Source organism: Gekko japonicus, unplaced genomic scaffold (assembly GCF_001447785.1).
Source record: "Gekko japonicus isolate JY-2015 unplaced genomic scaffold, Gekko_japonicus_V1.1 scaffold2560, whole genome shotgun sequence".
Taxonomy (NCBI): domain Eukaryota; kingdom Metazoa; phylum Chordata; class Lepidosauria; order Squamata; family Gekkonidae; genus Gekko; species Gekko japonicus.
Window position 1 is genome coordinate 173,589 of NW_015177093.1, and position 19,042 is coordinate 192,630.

The following is a 19,042-nucleotide window of genomic DNA, read 5'->3' on the forward strand; positions in this document are numbered from 1 at the left end:
AAGTGTGGTGGCCATTATTCCCTATGGGCAAGCGTGGTCTCCATTATTCCCTATGGGCAAGCGTGCTTTCCATTATTCCCTATGGGCAAGCGTGGTCTCCATTATTCCCTATGGGCAAGCGTGTTGGCCATTATTCCCTATGGGCAAGCCTGGTTTCGATTATTCCCTGTGGGCAAGCGTGCTTTCCAGTATCCTCTATGGGCAAGCGTGCTTTCCATTATTCCCTATGGGCAAGCGTGGTCTCCATTATTCCCTATGGGCAAGCGTGTTGTCCATTATTCCCTGTGGGCAAGCGTGCTTTCCAGTATCCTCTATGGGCAAGCGTGCTTTCCATTATTCCCTATGGGCAAGCGTGGTCTCCATTATTCCCTATGGGCAAGCGTGGTGGCCATTATTCCCTATGGGCAAGCGTGGTCTCCATTATTCCCTATGGGCAAGCATGGTGGCCATTATTCCCTGTGGGCAAGCGTGCTTTCCAGTATCCTCTATGGGCAAGCGTGCTTTCCATTATTCCCTATGGGCAAGCGTGGTCTCCATTATTCCCTATGGGCAAGCATGGTGGCCATTATTCCCTGTGGGCAGGCGTGCTTTCCAGTATCCTCTATGGGCAAGCGTGCTTTCCATTATTCCCTATGGGCAAGCGTGGTCTCCATTATTCCCTATGGGCAAGCATGGTGGCCATTATTCCCTATGGGCAAGCGTGGTTTCCATTATTCCCTATGGGAAAGCGTGGTGTCCATTATTCCCTATGGGCAGGTGTGGTTTCCATTATTCTCTATGGGCAAGCGTAGTCTCCATTATTCCCTATGGGCAAGCGTGGTTTCTATTGTTCCCTATGGACAAACATGTTTTCCATTATTCTCTATAAGTAAGTGTGCTTTCCATTACTCTCCATGGGCATACGTGCTTTCCATTATTTTCTATGGGCAAGCGTGCTTTCCATTATTCTCTACGGGCAAGCGTGCTTTCCATTATTCCCTATGGGCAAGTGTGGTTTCCATTATTCCCTATGGGCAAGCGTGAACTCCATTGTCCTCTGTGGGCAGGCGAGGACAGCATTATTCCCTATGGGCTAGCATTGTCTCTATTATTCCCTATGGGCAAGGATGCTCTCTAGTAGTTCCTATGGGGAAATTTGGTCTGTATTATTCCCTTTGGGCAAGCGTGGCCCCCAATATCCTCTTTGGGCAAGCGTGGTCTACTTTATTCCCTATCGGCACGTGTGGTCTCCCTTATTCCCTCCCTCCACATGTGGTCTACCTTATTCATTGTGCGAAGCGTGGAGTCCATTATACCCTATGGTCAGGTGTGCTCTGGTCTCCATTATTCCCTATGGGCAATGAGGGTTAGTTGCTAGGGTAGAAATATTATGAACAAAGGATATCCTCCACATCTTCCTGTTACAAGGTGGTGTATGTCATTTGTGAATTGATTGTGGACAGGTGTCAGAGTTGCAAGATGAGGACAATACACCATCAAGAATAAAACTTGTTTCTCTCATGGTGTCTGCTGCATTATACACAGTTAAAATGGGGGGCGCGGTGTCTGGGAACATCCCTATAACATGACTGGGTGCACTGAGAGATGGATAGTGCCCAGCTTCTATGAATGCTATGGGAGTGTTCATGTTGCTACACTTCTTCAGTCAACATTACTGACTTGCTAGCAATTGACAGGGTAGGGTACTGACCAGTTTTTAAACATTTGACTAGAATCTGGCAGCATCCCCACTGTAGTACATCTTAATTTTCATTTGTACATTATAAGCATGTGCCTTTGAGACCACACAGTGGCTGTGAACCGGGCAATACTTTAAATCTAATGTAGTATAAAAATTATTTTAAACGTTTTACATACTCTGTGTAATAAAGAGACAAATTAATGGGTTGGAGAGCCTGCAGTCTTCAGACAAAAGAATTGTGAATTATCCCCACATCTACCTCCCCCCAGCCAAGTCTATTCCTGGGGCTGTGGGACCTGTGTGATCTAACAGCTACCCAGGTCAGTAGGATACATTGGGGAGGGGACAAAATCTACCCGTATCTCCACCAATGGAAGAAGAGCAGACAGGATAATGCTCTCCCCTACCCCCTTCAGCTTCCCAACCTCCCATAGCTTCCTAATAGCTTTGTAGCTGTTAGACCACAAAGGTGCAACAAGAAAGGACTTGATGGGGGGGGGGGGGGAACGCAGGTAAGACCCAAAACTGTCAGCTCCTGCAGGTGACAGATAATGGAATTCAAGCCAGTGACCAGCTCTAAAAACTACTTTACTATTATTACTTTTATTTTTTTTTAACCACACCACTCTGTTTTAAAAACAGCATGGTTGCAGTGAGTTATGACAACATAGTAAAATTATTAACGTATGAAATATTTGAGTACAGAAACATCAAAATAATGGGTCCTCTCACTTTCAGGTGCTGGAAGTCTTTATTGAGTTTAAAGCACATATACACTGCTATAGTAACCTCAACTTTTTTACGATAATTAAAAAGGTCTTTCTACAATGCACAGTATTAATTAGAACCAAACTTCAACAGTACTTCAAATAAATAACCTAAATATTTATTTAATTTAAAAGCAATATAACTGTACAATATGAAAATATAAACAATACATAAACATAAAAGACTCTAAAAGATATTTAGAAATAAAACTGCAACTCTGTATTATAGACAGTGCAAGAAATAAAAGCCAAGATAAGCTTCTGAACTGGGAATCATCATGCAGACGTAGCATTTCAAGCCGTGCTGCTGCCTTTAATATCCTTATGGTGCTCAAAATGCCCACATACAAGATAGCAGTGAGTGCAAAAGGAAGTTTCCTTGGAGTTCCACTGAAGTCAGTTGCACTGCTGAACAGCTAAGCTGCTTTTCACATAAAAATGAGTTAAAATCTTCAATGATGCTATCTATTCTGGTGGAAACTTCAGAGAAACTCTCCACGGCACACGCTGTCTTCCCACATGTGTGCATGAAGGTTTGTGAGATCATGGCCATTACTATTAAAAACTGTGGCTCCATCCACCTGCAACTACTTCATTTCATTTCTACAGTACATTATACACAGAGGTATTTTGTTGCATTCAAAAGTGTTAATGTCTCTTCAGCAAACCATTTTGCCCACCAAAAGCTTGTGTGTTGGATATAATCTAATAATAAAAACCAGCCCAATTTGAAGTTTCCAAATTGAAAAGCACCACAGACTTAATGAACTGTGATCAAGGATCAGCCACTACTAGTCACTTTTAAAGTTCATAATCAGGGGTACAAAAAAAAAATCAAACATGGATGTATTCATAGCAAAAGAAAACTGACCACTAGTAAGGGTGTGATGTATGCATCAGTGTGAAACACAACATTACTAGTTTGTAATTTTCTATTCTGTGTGGACCTAATGAACTTGACTGAATTGTGGTTGTTTTACTTTTTTCTAGGGAAAAAACCTGTTATTGAGGCAAAGACTAGAGAATGCAGTTCACACTAAACTGTAAACACATAATTAGTCTTATTTTTGAGTGCACACTGACAATGCAAGAACCCTTTCAACAGACTTCGGCAACAAGACTACAACAGGTCATAGCAGCATGAGATCACCGGGAAAGCACTGCAAAGTAATACTATAACACACCAACGCTTCCTAGCAATCAGGTAATGGTGGCAAGTATCTCTTCTCCATGAGACAGTTTCCTGGTCAAATGCTGCTGTTTTTTAAAATGCCTAACCAAATGTTCCAATAGTCTTGTATGTCTGTGCTTAATCTGCATAGGTTGCTTTTAAAAACTACACTTTAGCCATTATAGGTCCAGAGTCTTACAGTTCTGTCTGCAGAAGATGACAAGAAGGAAAGATCTTGTGTATGCCACCTGCATTGAATCACTTTGTCCTTATGTTCCCCTACAACCATTATTGGAAGCTGTTTAGTAAGGTCACCTAAAACAAAATAGAATGGTTACTAGTTACATGAACCTTGAACAGTATTACCATTCACTTCAAGTTTATGTATCCATGTAGATTTGATCACTTTAACAAGCAACCCTTTATTCAAATTCCTGAAAACGCCGTAATTCTCAGAGTGAGTTTGTATGCTGCCAAGAATACACAGCTTGTGCTTCTTTCCCCACTTATACTGTTAATACATAAAACAGAAGTCACAAACCTCTCCCTAAGTGACATCCCTGAGTTGCAGGAATCATCTGAGCTCTTACAGATGTCACCCCAAAACTCCATTTCACACTTTGCAACAGGAGAAAGTTATCACCACCTGCCACCCATGGCTCACCCCCCCCCCAATCTATGCATAAATGTTTAGAATTAAAATACTCCCCATTGTTTGTTGCTGAGGTAAATTACCTTGCAGGTCTGTCACCTTTATTTTCATATCGTAAGATCCTGTGAGCAAGTAATGAGCCCCGGGAGAGAAACGAACAGAACGGACATCACTGGAATGAGGATGATAACTCTGCACCATTCGCCCACCACGAATGTCATAGAGCATACAACTGGAGTCTTCCTGGCCAGTAGCAAGAAGACGACCACTAGGATCTACAGCTACTGATGCCACAGCACTGCCTGCAAGAAGAAAACCCGACTATTAAACCGACAGAGCCTTCTTGACTCCTTATGATAAAGTAAGAGACAATTAGAATAAAGCTAGATGCATTTCCAGACAAGACTGTGCCTATTAATACAGAAACTGCTGACTTCAGATATGGCTGTTTTATATTTTGCAGGTTAGAGCTGGAAGTACTGAACTATCCTGAGCAGGCTGAGCATAATTTTTCACTAACTCTGAAGTAAGTAATGTTTTACACATAGGTTAGGCTAAAAAAGAAATCATCACTTTCATATTCATATACTAAAAGGAAACAGACCCGGCCAGTAAGTATACAGACAAATAACATAGTTCAAACTGACTCCTATATGAATGTGGAACAGCCCCTTCTAAGCCAGTACACTTGCTTAAACTTGTGAATATTCATTCTTCCTCTGGAGAAATTATTAGTACATTAGTAAATTATTCCATTTTATGTGAAGACCCCTTTTCCGAGCAACAGCTATAACTGCTAGCTATGAGGGAATAACAGTAGCAACCTTACCAGTTCCATGAAATGTTGTTCCAACAACCCGAACACAACTCGGTACTCTAAGATCCCAGAATCTTACAGTCTTGTCTTGGGATCCAGAAGCTATCATCCACCCACTCCAGGTATAAAGTGCTAAAATGTGACCTGCAAATATGAATTCTCGACTTGTATTACTTATACTTTATCAGGGATACGACAAAATTCTTCACATGGGAGTCAACAATATTTTTTTTCACAGCAACCAATTAAGAAAGATGAAAGTGCTCGAATAGGTAGCAATCTCTCTCAGCAGATACAAAGACTACCGTTGGGTTTGCACATGGTCTGACACAGGCATAGTTCACACTTAACAAACCATGAGCATATTGGGGGGATCGATTTATAACCTATCTCAGAAGATTATTGTGAGGATCAAATAGAGAAGGGAAGAATTCTATAAGCCACTTTGGGTCCTCATCGAGGGAAAAAGTGGGGTATAAAGTCAATGAATAGATAACATATAAACATTAAATACAAATGGAAAACTTACTAATCAAATACCTTTTTTTGAAATATTGCTGCTTCTTAATGCACATTTGACTTCCTATTCCTAAAATTTATTTAAAATTTATTCTGAAGGAAAGCAAAGTTTATTACTTTTAGAGTAGAACACTTAAGCAGCCAGCATTTTATGTAGATGGGAGAAGCTGTGAAGATGACAACATTCCACGAAAAGCCAAACTAGACATTTTCCTCGCCCAAAATGGCTGCTAGGGGGCTTTATTTGCGCCACTGATTGCAGCATATGGAGCACCCCTCCCTCCCCACAGGGCAGACATACTCCTCCTCCCGCAGCCATTCTAACGCAGGAAAACAGCTTGGGAAGAATGAAGTATGTTCTTCCCCTGCACTGCAGTCCCAAGCTGAACTGGCTCCAGTGTGCTGGGCAATGTTAGTCTTTAAAAAGAGCAGTGTCAGCTCAGAGGACCCCCAACCTGAGTTGTGTCAGAGGTAACATCTAGTTTGGCACTTAAATGGGAGACTTTGCTAGCAGTGTCATTGATAGCAGAGTACTGATTCAGTTCAAGAGATGAGCCCTAAAGGTAGTTCACCACATAGATATTAACCATGCGATGTTGGTGTGCAAATCTGCATTATTCCTACAAAATGAGGGCAATAGGGTGGTAGACACAGTTAACTTTTCTTATTCCTCATAATGTTCTTAAGGTTCTGTGTACACCATGGGTAGAATTTCTTAAATAATTCGTTCATCCATCAAAGCAAAGCATTTTTTTAAAAAAGCATTAAAAAAAAACAGCAACAGTTTTTAAACTCCATGACTTTGATAAAAACTACCAGCAACCTACCAGTATGGCCACTCAATGCATGAAGACCTTGCCCTCGCTGGCAGTCTGTTGTATAAATATTGCAGTCCCCAGCTCCAGCACTTATTAAAATGGCCCCGCCACTTTCTGGACCTTCCATAAAAGCTAGATCTCTAATAGTTCCATCATGCATGCTGAATTCCAAATCTGGTCCTAATACAATTTGAACACACAACAGAGTAAATTGTGGGCTTGTTATATAGTCACATTTTTAAAGCAGTTCTTGTGACAACACATAAAATAGTCAAAAGCTTTATTTGACAACCAGCTTAAGCAAGTATATTGTTTACTTTACCTGGGTACCTGTTTGGCCCAAAATGGGGCCTGGAGGAAAAAGAGATTACAGTAGTAAAAGCTGCAAGATCAGGAGAGGCTATTCTGAATTTTGTCAGAGTTAAAGGAGGTAGTCTCATTCCCCTAACCAAAAGTATTGCTTAAGTGTGTTAGAACACTGGACCAGGATCCTGGAGACCCAGATTCTAATTCTCTCTCTGCCATGGAAGCTTGCTGGATGATCTTGGGCCACCCACACTCCCAGCCCAGCCTACTTCACAGGGCTGTTGGTGAGGATAAAATGAAGGAGAGGAGAATAATGTAAGCTGCTTTGGGTCCCCCCATTGTGGAGAAGGTGGGATCTAAATGAAATAATTTTTTACCCCACATCCAGGTAGGGTTGCCAGGTCTGGATTGGAAAATACCTGGAGACAATAAATACCATGATTTATTGTTAGGATGGAATGCCTTTTTGTGGTATGACAAAGCAGGCTCCCAAAAATATTTTAAGCAGCATTGACTGAAAGCGGCATTATTAAAGGTTTGGGACCCTATACATAAAAACTTTTATAATAAAAGATCAAGACTGATTATACCTTATATTTAAAAGTCATGAACTGTCCATGCTTAGCAAAGTTTGAGAGCTTTGCTAAGCCTTTTACTTTACATGCCAGTTGCTCAGCTTAGACCAGAAATTGGTTTCAAGCCAACTGGTTGTTATATATTCAGGGCCATTTAATCAAAGTAAAATACCAGAAAGTAGTTTAGGAATACCAGAAAGTTTAGCCTGGAGAAGTGGCGGCTGGGGGACATGATGATTGCGCTCTTTAAGTATCTGAAGGGCTGTCACTTAGAGGAGGACGGGGAACTGTTCCTCTTGGTAGCAGAGGACAGGACTTGCAATAACGGGTTTAAATTAAGGGTGGGAAGGTACCCGCTGGATATTAGGAAAAACTTTTTGACAGTAAGAGTTGAGCAACAGTGGAATCAACTACCTAGGGAGGTGGTGAGCTCCCCCCACTGGTAGTCTTTAAGCAGTGTCTGAACAAACACTTGTCAGGGATGCTCTAGGCTAATCCTGCATTGAGCAGGGGGTTGGACTAGAAGGCCTGTATGGCCCCTTCCAACTCTGTGATTCTATGATTTTAAGAAATATTTGTTCAGAAAGATGTACTGTTCATGACTAGCTGTGATATTAGTAAAAGCAGGCAGTTATTTCAAGTCTCATTAAGAGATTTTGGACTGGATCCTACAAGACTGTTTGCTTGGTGAATTGCAAACAGTATCAAAAACAGACTGTCTGCATGTCAAAATATGGAATATCTTGGATCTTCATTTTTTTCCTGCTGCCTAGCTCATTACCAAAGCTTCCCATGGGATTAAAAATACGTGAAAGAACATTTTTATGTGAGGGCCTTGATGACCCTGCAGTTCCAAACCATATCCACCCATGCTTTAGAGAATGATGTAAGACTTCCAGTTTTAGCAACGCTTATTCATATTCAGAACAGCTGTTTGTCAGAATTTATTGTGCATTTCTATCTCTGAACTCCAAAAGCCTTGGAGGGTTGTTCATACAAGTCACATGAATTGCTGATAAGTTTTTATTTTCTGATTAAACACATTAAATTTGCGGTGTGGCCAGATTTGTGGTACAAATCCAGAAATGTATAGATACCACTATAGTCCAAGCCATACTGATAGTCTGTATCGGGCTAAAACAGAAACAAGTAAATTGCACACTTGCATAACTGCAGTTCAGACCGGGGCCGTATGATAAGAAACAGGATTTAATCCTTCAATCCTAATGGAAACACTGGCCTGTCTATGCTTTTATTAGTACTGGGGGGGGGGGGGGGGGGGAAACATGTCTTTTTTACTTTAAAGTGTAACAATATGGGGAGCACAATTTTTTAAAATATTTTTTAATTAATTTGCCGAGTGAGACAATACAATGTTACAGCGACAAAGAATCTGGAAATATACACTTTATATGTTCAAAATGTAAAATAAAATAAAATTATATTAACCAAGATCAGAAGGTGGAACGGGCCAATGCAAAGTAGGGTTGCCACCCCCCCCAGTTTAGCAGGGGTCCCCTGCTTTTATGGGGGGGTTCTACCCGCCGCCGGCCAGCTGGCCGATGGGGAAAGCCCTGCCCCAAGCCCCAACACCCGCAGCCACCCCTCTCCCTTCTCCCTGCACTTAAAGGGGCTCCCTTTAAGTGCAGGGAGCTGGCTTTTACTGTGCACCTAATCGGGCGTGCGAAGCCTTCAAGCTCCCTGCACTTAAAGGGGCCCCTTTAAGTGCAGGGAGCTAGCGTTTCCCCACAAGCCCGATCTCCAAGCGGATCGGGCATGTGAAACCTTCCAGCTCCTTGCACTTAAGTGCAAGGAGCTGGCGTTTCACCACGCGCACATCGGGCGGGGGGCGGATGTCCCCAACGTGACGTCATCACGTCGGGATGCCCCTCCCCCTCCAGGAACACCCCACAAAGTCCTCCACTGGGGGCTAAAATGGACTTGGCAACCCTAATGCAAAGTAAAATCTTTGGGACCACCAGGGTAAAGCCTAAAGCAAGAACATTAACAGATCATATGTTAAAAACTAAAAAAATATATCAAATTATATTAACCAAAATCAGAAGGTGAGATGAGCCATTACAAAGTAAAATCTTTGGGGCCACCAGGGCAAAAACATTAACAGATCAAAATAGCAACAGATTGAGGGGTTTTAAAGCCCTAGGAACAGTTCCGTTCTGGGCAAGACAGTTAAATGCGGGGAACTACTTCCTTTAGAAGCCTTTGTATAAGGAGATGTTGTCAGAGTAACAAATCTGGGCAGTGATCTTTTCCATTACAAATTGTTCTCAGATTTCGCGGTGCCAAAGTGAAAGCGTGGGACTTGAAGAAGACTTCTAAGTGTGAGCTATCACTAAGTGGAAGCACAATTTTGATTAACAAAACCAAGCAGAGACTACTAGAGTATTAAATCTCCTTCTTGGATGGCCTTCCTCTGACTCAATTTGCTTTGTACAGACAGAGCTGTGGTTTTTGTTGCACCTGTGTTATCCCTTAAATAATTTATAATCTAATTGTTTTATCCTTCATTCAGTGCTATAACAAACCAAAAATCATTAAAACACAAGCTGCAAATCAATAAATAAGTTTGGCACAGAAATGTTAAGGAAAACAGTAGCTTATTTTCAGCTGGATGAGGGGAGAAAAAAACACTTCTTGCCAAGAGATCAGACTGGGAATCAAAAGTAGAAATAGTCACAAAAGGGCATTTTGTGTTGTATAAATCTGAACCTCTCTCTGGTATTATCGACAGAATTTCATATATACATGAACAGCTTAAAATGACAAACTTCTAGCAAAAGTATTTATCTATGGCCAACATGTCCATGTTAAACCCCAATGCAGATCATGTAAAGGCTTTTACCAAATGTCACCAAGTACACTGGGAAACCAAGGTGCTTTCCATATGTAATTTCCCCCATAGTTTGCAGTGCATCTGGTTATTAACACTTCTGGCCTTCTGAAATCTACTCACGCCTTGGGTCCCAAAATAATTTCAGTACATTGGTCAACTAAAAGGAATTTAACATAGATACTTTGAGGTGGAAGAAGGTATCCCCAGGGTCATGTAGTCCAACACTGTAGGAAATTCACAGCTACCTCCTCCCCCTCTCCCCCAATGACCACTGCTCTATACCCAGAGGAAGGCAAAAAAAAGTCCAGGATACCTGGGCCAATCTGGCATGAAGGCAAATTCTTTCCTGACCCCAAAGTGGTGATTGGCACTTTAGAATTAGTCAAGATCTAATAATAAAGCAATGAAATAGTACATAAAGAAAATTACTGACATGTTCCCCCCCCCCCTCCAAGGTAATGCACACCACAGAATCTCTCTCTACTAACATTTTTCTTCCATAACAAGGTTTGAGTCCAGTGCACCTTTAGGACTAACAAAGTTTTATTCAAGGTATGAGCTTTCGTGTGCATGCACACTTCTTCAGATACAATTTGTGCTGTTGTTTCCACAATTCAATATCTTGTTGACTTTAGGACACAAGTCATAACTAATAAGTAAACAGGAACCTTGAGGATTGCATTTCCTTACCTCTGGTACAAAAAAAGTTAGCTACCAAGTGTTATTTCTTAATCAGAAAATTCTAAAATGACTGGATCTTTATATACCTATATTTGTGGAAACACCAATCTCTGTTAAGATACATCAAAGAGGTTAATTCATAATAATTCTGAATTTTATTATTTTAGCGCAAATGAGTACAGATACATATTGAAGAAATGTTTAGCATTTACAAAGAAACTGAGATATTGTTAGCATAATTAAAAGGATATATTTATCAGAAAGAAGACTGAAAGTTAACTCTGTTTTGCCACCCCTCCCCTTTTTTCTTCTCTGTGAAAATTTAAGTTGTGGACTCTGCAGGGAAAGGATTTACCTCTTTTATCGTACTCTGTAAAATGTTGTGCATAGCAATAGTACAATAATAAATAATAAACCAGGCTCAGTTTAAAAGGTATTGTGCATAAAGACTTGAAGCATATTATGAAGACTAATACTTTGCATTATTTAGTAAAAATCAATATGCTCATTATGTGTCAAAATAAGATATGAAGTTTTTTTAAAGGACCACATTTACAAGTCAAATTTGCCCAAACATTGACAACAGCAACTGGTACTTACCTGTTGCATTACAAGTCTCTGCATTGAAAGGAAGCACTTTTACGTATTTGTCATTGGAACCAGTAGCCAACAATTGTCCACAGGGACTCCATGCCACGCAATAGATTGATCCTTTGTGATGTTTGTTCCTTTTGAAACGAACCACTGGCTGTTTAGGAGTGTTACCACCGCTAGAAAAATATTGTAAAGTTATAGTAAGATGACAGTATCTTTCTTCAGTAAGTATACATACAGATCTAGCTAACAAAGACTAGTGTAACAAAGACTGTGGGCTGAATGCCAACTTCTACAAACAGAAGTAGTATCTGAAAAGAGGTCTTCAACATTGTTCCATTTAAGTGCAAGTGAGGGATGATTTTGCCTAGTTCCCCTTCCTTATTGCCCATATGGCATTGTTCAGATGGGTTCCTCCCTGGTACTGAGAAGCAGCTTTTTAGGGGGCTGCTAGGAGAAGCTGGGGGAGATATGCTTCTGTAGATGTCTTCCATGTGCATATGTTAGGATCCAACTCTATACACCTTAACATTTTTCTATTCTTCTGTAAAACCAGTGGAAAAATTAACAATTTCAACATGTCATACTATGGTTAAAATCAGTTCTCATTTATTTTGTAATGGAAATATGAATAGAGAAAATATTTCTATATAGTAGCATGAAAAATAAGTCTACAACTAACCATGCGACCCCTTATCAGCAAAGACTGTAACTCACATCTGTCATGATCCTAGGCTAAGGGTAAGGTTGCCAACCTCCAGGAAGTGGATGAAGATCTCCCAGAATTACAACCAATTTCCAAGCAACAGAGATTAGTTCCCCTGGAGAAAATGGGAGAAGGAGGAATTCGGGGCTCAGAGTGCAGGTGTGCAGCCCCCGCCTCTCCCCAGCGGATGTCTTTAAACACTGTTGGAAAGAAGTGGGGAGGAGGCTGGCTGGTTGCTCTTGGCGGTGGGGCTTCCACCCACCTGCCAGCTGGCTGGCTGGCAGGTGGGAAGAAGCCCCTCCAAATTAGGCAACTCCACCAAACCAGGGGGTCTGGCAAGCCTAACTGGCAACCCTACAGGGAGGATGCTCTGGGCACTTTCTAGTAAAGCCCCACAACCAGAGTGGTGCCAGTCAAGTAAGATCCTTGCCTGCTCCAGAGCTGGAGGAAAGGAGGGTGTGCAGAACCGTGGAAAGGATATGAAGAAAAACAGGTTGGTTACCTGTGACTGGTGATCTTCGAGTGGGCATCTGTGCATTCACACCCATGGGATACAGTGCGCATGCGGTGGATCGATCGGTATTGTAGCAAGCTCTTAACAGATTTTCGCGCCCAGACCTCGGGCATGCGCAGGAACCCCACCACGCATGCCCAGAGGGGTGGGCGCGGACATCCCGCCAGTTCCTTCAAACCGCCGCGAATCAACCCCTATGAAAAATGTAGAAGCTGAGAGCAGCGGGGAAGGAGGGCGGGTGGTGTGAATGCACAGATGACCACTCGAAGATCACCAGTTACAGGTAACCAACCTGTTTATCTTCGACGTGGTCTCTGTGCTTCACACCCATGGGAGATTAGCGAGCAGTGGCCTACCTGGAGGAGGGTGCTGGCAGGTCATTACTGCGAAGCCGAGGATAAGATGTGATGTCCCATGTTGGTACGAGAGTTCTTACAAACGTCTAGGGCGTAGTGCATTATGAATGTGTTAGGTGTAGCCAACGTAGCAGCTCTGCAAATGTTCGTTAGGGGAACTCGCTGGAGGAAGGCAGTTGAGGCTGCAACAGCTCGGGCTGAATGAGCCCTGATAGGGCCAGGCAATGGCTGCTTAGCAATAAGGTAGCAGAGGCAGATGAGACCTACAATCCACCTTGACAAACGCTGAGCTGTGATGCGAGTTCCCAGCCTTGCTGGGGCATACGAAACAAACAGTTGACAGTCACGTCTCGTTGGACGGGTTCTGTTTAGGTAGAACAGAAGTGCATGCTGCATATCCAAGGTGTAACAGCCTCTCCTCTGGGGATGTCGGAGCAGGGAAGAAATCCGGGAGGAAGACCTCTGCCTGTAGGTAAAATTCTGACACTACCTTTGGCAGGAACGAGATGTCAGGAACAAGGCGGACGCCGTCTGGCAAAAAAGACAAGGAGTGTCATGTCTGAAAGCCAGTATTTCTCCAAATCGCCTAGCTGAAGTGACAGCGACCAGAAAGGCTGTTTTCCAGGACAGGAATTTTATGTCGCAAGTTGCGAGCGGCTCAAAAGGTTTCCTGATCAGTTGGCAAAGGACATGGGGAAGGTCCCAGGGGATGACAGGACTTTTGATGGGAGGGTAAATTTTGCTGGAGGAAATTGGTGGTAGCCCCCCACTGACAGATCGAGGATGGTTGAGAACAATGGTTGCCTCGGCCACCATGAGGTTATGAGAACGCAGTCCGCTCTGTTGTTGATGATTTTGCAGACCACTCTCAGAAGCAGAGGCAGTGTAGGGAAGAGGTAGAGAAATCTTCTGGACCACGGATAGAGAAGACCGTCCCCTAAAGACTGCGGGTCCCTGCCACCTCGGCTGCAGAACAGAGGGCACTTTTTGTTCGCCCTGGTGGCGAAAACATCTATCTGGGGGAACCCCCACTTGTGGAAGAGTGGAAGAAGGTAAGTTGGATTCATTTCCCACTCGTGCAGACTGAGTCCTGCCCTATTCAGGTGGTCCACCTGCACATTCATGTGCCCCGGGATGTGCGTGGTGACTAGGAAGATGTTGTGGGCGATGCAGAAGTCCCATAACCGAAGGGTGAGGTCGCAGAGGCGTTGGGAGACGGTGCCCCCTTGCTTGTTCACATAGCTGAGGGCAGTAGTATTATCCGTGAGGACCGTGACACACTTCCCCTTGAAAGCAAACTGTATCGCAAGCAGTTCTAGAAAATTGATGTGCCGATTCCGTTTCTGTGTGTCCCATCTGCCTCCAACACAAAGTCCCATCATGTGGGCGCCCCAGTTCGAGAGGGAGGTGTCTGTAGTTAGGGTAATTTGGGGTGATGGAGGATGGAAGGGTGTTCTTTGGAATAGGTTGGAAGGGACGGTCCACCAAAGTAAAGAATCCCGTACTTTGATAGGTGGGAATAGGTGGGTGGAGTGTGTGTCTCGCTCTGGATTGAAATTGCAGATAAACCAGAGTTGCAGGTGACGCATTTTTAATTTTGCAAAAACCAGGACTGATGTAGTAGCGGCCATGAGGCCGAGTAGCCTTTGTATTTGGAAAGCCGTCACTGAAGGTTGAGAATGCATGACAGTGGCTAGATTGATGATGTCCGCTGCTCTGTTTTGTGGCAGGTAGGCTGTGCAATTTGTGGAGTCCAGTAGCGCACCCATGTAGTGTATCTTCTGGACCGGGTTGAGACTTCTCCAGATTTACTTGCAGACCCAAGTTTCCCAGGAGGGCTAGCGTCTCGATGTTTGAGGCTAGGGCGTCCCTGGAACTCACAACCAAGAGCCAATCGTCGATGTACGGGTAGATGGAGATACCCTTTAGATGAAGGAAGGCCGCGACCACCACCATCGTCTTTGTGAAGACTCTCGGTGCACTTGAAAGGCCGAATGGTAGGGCTGCATATTGGTAGTGATGTTGACCAATTGCGAAACGTAGGTATTGGCGGTGGGACGGGTGGATGGTGAGGTGGAAGTACATGTCTTGGAGGTCGAGGGTGACCATCCAGACGTTTTTATGGAGAAGTGGCAGAATCTGCTGCAAGGACACCACGCAGAAGCGGTGGTAGCTCACAAAGCAGTTTAGCGCCCATAGATCTAAAATTGGTCGAACGCCTCCATCCCGCTTTGGAACGGTGAAATAGTGGGAATAGAATCCCTTGCCCTGTAGATGCAGTGGCACTGGCTAGATGGCTCCCTTCTGCAGACGGACGGACACTTCTTCCAGGAGGGCTGGAGAAGGGTGTGTGGAGACGAAGACAGGAGTAATGGGGTTCTATGCGGTAACCCTGGGTCAAGATGGACAGCACCCATTCATCTGTGGTGATGAGGCACCAGGTTTGGAGGAAGGGGGTTAGGCGGGTTGGATGTGACTGGAAGGGGAGTAAACAACCCTGTTTGGCGGACTTTGCCTGCTTGCTGCGGGAGGACTGTTGTCCCGATCCAAATCTAGGTTTCTGAAATGTGGGCTTCTGGCATCCAGAGGATGTACGTGGCCTCCATTGCTGGTCAGGAGATTGACGGTTTGGGGTGCGTTTTTCCAGGGTCTAGACCATGGACAAGGTCGGTATTGCTGCCTCGTGGATGAAGAAACGCCCAGAGCACGAGAAACTTTTATGCTTTTATCCCTATCTTGTAATATGGTGTCTGTGGTACTATTAAACAGACCAAGGTCATCGAAGGAGAGGTCCTCTATGTATGACCTAGTATCTGGCTGTAGTTTGGTGTTCCGTAGCCAGGAATGTCTTCGGAGAGCTATGGCTGAAGCCATTGTCCTTGAGCAGGTGTCTAGGGCATGTATAGAGGTATTAATTTGTTGTTTCACCAGCACCATGCCCTCCTTCTGGATGATGCGGGCTGCCTGACGCTTGTCTTCTGGAAGGTTTGCCAGAAGCTCAGAAAGCCTCTCCCACAAAGTGTATTGATATCTACTCATACACGCTAAGTAGTTGGTGGTCTTCACCCATAGCGCTCCAGTAGAGTAGAAACGTCGCCCGAATGGATCTAGCTTTCTGCTCTCCCTGTCTGAGGGGACAGAATGGGTTCTTTTCGACTTGGATGAGGAAGTTACCACCACTGAATTTGGTTGAGGATGGGCAAATAAGAATTCTGCTCCAGTTTCTTGGACTCTGTACATATGGTCCAAGCGACGTGTGGACACTGGAGCCAATGACAGTTTATCCCATGGAGCTTTAACTGCCTGTAACAGGACCGTGGACATGGGTAGTGCTATAGCCGTCGATGTATCTAGCTGCATGACACCGAAGACTGAATCTGTAACCTGTGGTTGTGGTTGTACAACGGAAAGGCCAAGGGAGTGTGCCATTCTTTTCATGAGGTCTCCATAGGAGGTTAAATTCTCAGATGGAGATATAGGTTGGTCATCGGCTACTGCCTGGTTCGGAGAAGGCTGATCAGGGGAGCTGTGTACATCTGAAGCCCCTGTATCGGAATCCTCATCCGCCAAGTCAGAGGAATCGGGCTCTGGTAATTGTACTGGAGTGGTTTTGATCTGACCAGTCGGATTTGTTGACGATGGGTTAGGGGGACTGGGAGGATGATATTGATCCAGTCGATGTCGAGGAGGGTCATCCGATGGATGATCTGGAGGATGGGAGAGAGATGCTGAAGGCCTCGATCTATAGGGTGACCATGACCTGTAGGCAGAGTAACGATCCGAATCAGAGTAACCTGCTGGAGTCAACAATGGCATGGATGCGGGTGGATAAGCCCCATAGAGATAACGCAGTTGGCGGTGATCCTAGGAGAGAGCCGGAGGTGGTGGGGGCAGGAAGACCCGTGGGAATCTACTCCTAGAGTGGGAGCATCTGGGAGACAGTGTAGGATCTCGTCTCCGTGCGCGGCCCCTATTAGCCCAATCATCGATATCAAAGGGCTGATCCTCGGCTAACAAACGGGGAGGATAACATTGAGTGCTTTTAGGGATCTGTCAATGCCGATCTGGGTCGATATCGGCATGGAACTCCGAGACCGTCGAAGTCGATGACTGAGCAGAGGGAGAGCGATCTGTGCCCAGGGGACGACTGAGGATCTCGACATTATCGATGTCGGAGAAAGGATGCATATCGACCAGCGTGTCATGGTCTAGCTGATGTATGGGAGAGTCTATTAGCTGGATGGTCGGTATCAGTGGAGTGACCGGAGCCTCTGATGCAGATACTGCTGTTGGAGCGGGGGGCACCTTAGGGGCATTACCTGGTGCAGGACCCGCTAGTTTCCCAGACTTCGCTGTCTTTAGGGCCTTAGAGGAGCCCTTCCCCCTCAACTAAACAAAGTCTTTTTTTGTTGTTGAAAGAAAACAACAAAAAACAAAGATAGAAGCGAAAAATAAAGAAAACTGAAGAGAAATACGAAGAGCCTTTGAGGAAAAATAGCTACTGATCAGACCGACGAAAGGAAAGTGCTTCCAGCGCGGTGGAAAGAAAGGAACTGGCGGGATGTCTGCGCCCACCCCTCTGGGCATGCGTGGTGGGGTTCCTGCGCATGGGTCTGGGCGCGAAAATCCGTTAAGAGCTTGCTACAATGCCGATCGATCCAGCGCATGTGCACTGTATCCCATGGGTGTGAAGCACAGAGACCACGTCGAAGATGAGTAGTTTTTTTACTCAGCTTTTCTCTACCTAAGGAGTCTCAAAGTGGCTTACAATCTCCTTCCCTCCCTCTCACCACAACTGGCACCTTGTGAGCAGTGTTCCCTCTAAGCTGAGTTAGTGTGAGCTAGCTCACAGTTTTTTAGCCTCTGGCTCACATATTTTTGTCTTAGCTCAAGAAGGATGGCTCCAGAGTAAACTAATTTATGCAGTAGCCAAATTGCTCGCTCACAACTTTAATGCCAGTAAATCACAAAGTAGAATTTTTGCTCACAGGTCTCCACAGCTTAGAAGGAGCATTGCTTGTGAGGTAGGTGGGGCCGAGAGAGTTCTGAGAGAACTGTGACTGGCCCAAGATCATATTCTCCAGATTAGAGTCTGCTGCTCTTAAACACTACTCCACATTGACTTTTGTTGTCTATGCCAAAAACTGCTGCTTTCTGCAACATGGCCCCTGCTGCTTTCTGCAACAGCATATTAGAAAGTTCCTCCTGTCCCCAATGTGGCAGCTACAAGGATTTTTGATCAGACATGTGCTGAGACATCTGTGCTTGAAATTTAATTTCCAGGGGCGGGCCCCCCAGTTTGCATCAGACTTTACGCCAAGCTGGATGATGCTGCCATTTTAAAGCAGCTTAAAAATGCTACAAGGGCCCAGTCCTGATTGGACATGAAGTGTAACAGCATTTAAACTGAGTAAAGTCTTTTAAAATAAATTTTGGTTCTAACTTCTACTTAAGGCAATAGCCATATGAGCAGTACTAGATAGATAGATAGATAGATAGATAGATAGATAGATAGATAGATAGATGATAGCTAGACAGACAGACAGACAGACAGACAGACAGACAGAGTTTAAGCATTTCTTTCTGCACCATTCTCCCCACCTGAAACGGCCTTAGGGGAATGTATACCAATGGCTAGATGCAAGTTTACCAACAGGGCAAATAGTAGCACCATGGACTGTTTCGGGTTGGAAAAATAATGCAGGGAAGAATCTAAAGCTCTCCCTTGCCAGATCAGACCCACCTGTGCCTGGGAAGCAAAGAACTCCCAGAACACATTTGATCCAAAGTCTTCCCAGCAGCCACGTGGGGGACACAAGTGAATTCGCCCTTATTTTACCAGAATATGCAAAGACAGGCTTTTATATTTTAAAAGACTTGCCTTAATAACAACAATCTGGCAAGTAATTCTTCTAAAGTAAATGAGATTATCATTACTGAAGTGCAGGGGTCGTTTCGTAGAAAAAGAGCTAGGGGGACTCATTAGCATAACTCATTAGCATATGCCACACCCCCTGACATCACCGGAAGT

At 44.2% G+C, this 19,042-nt stretch overlaps 1 protein-coding gene across 1 annotated transcript in view; it reads right to left on the bottom strand.

Annotated features, from left to right (window-relative positions):
• Window positions 1-2,720: 2,720 nt before the first annotated feature.
• Window positions 2,721-19,042, bottom strand: part of WDR47 (WD repeat domain 47) — a 56,551-nt gene continuing 40,229 nt past the window's right edge. Inside the window, exons 13-17 of the mRNA XM_015428272.1 lie at window positions 11,442-11,611; window positions 6,435-6,605; window positions 5,101-5,232; window positions 4,355-4,573; window positions 2,721-3,934 (exon numbers count right to left, since the gene is read on the bottom strand). Of these exons, the coding sequence (XP_015283758.1) occupies window positions 3,792-3,934; window positions 4,355-4,573; window positions 5,101-5,232; window positions 6,435-6,605; window positions 11,442-11,611 (835 nt within the window). The 3' untranslated portion in view covers window positions 2,721-3,791. The remainder of the gene's footprint in view (window positions 3,935-4,354; window positions 4,574-5,100; window positions 5,233-6,434; window positions 6,606-11,441; window positions 11,612-19,042) is intronic.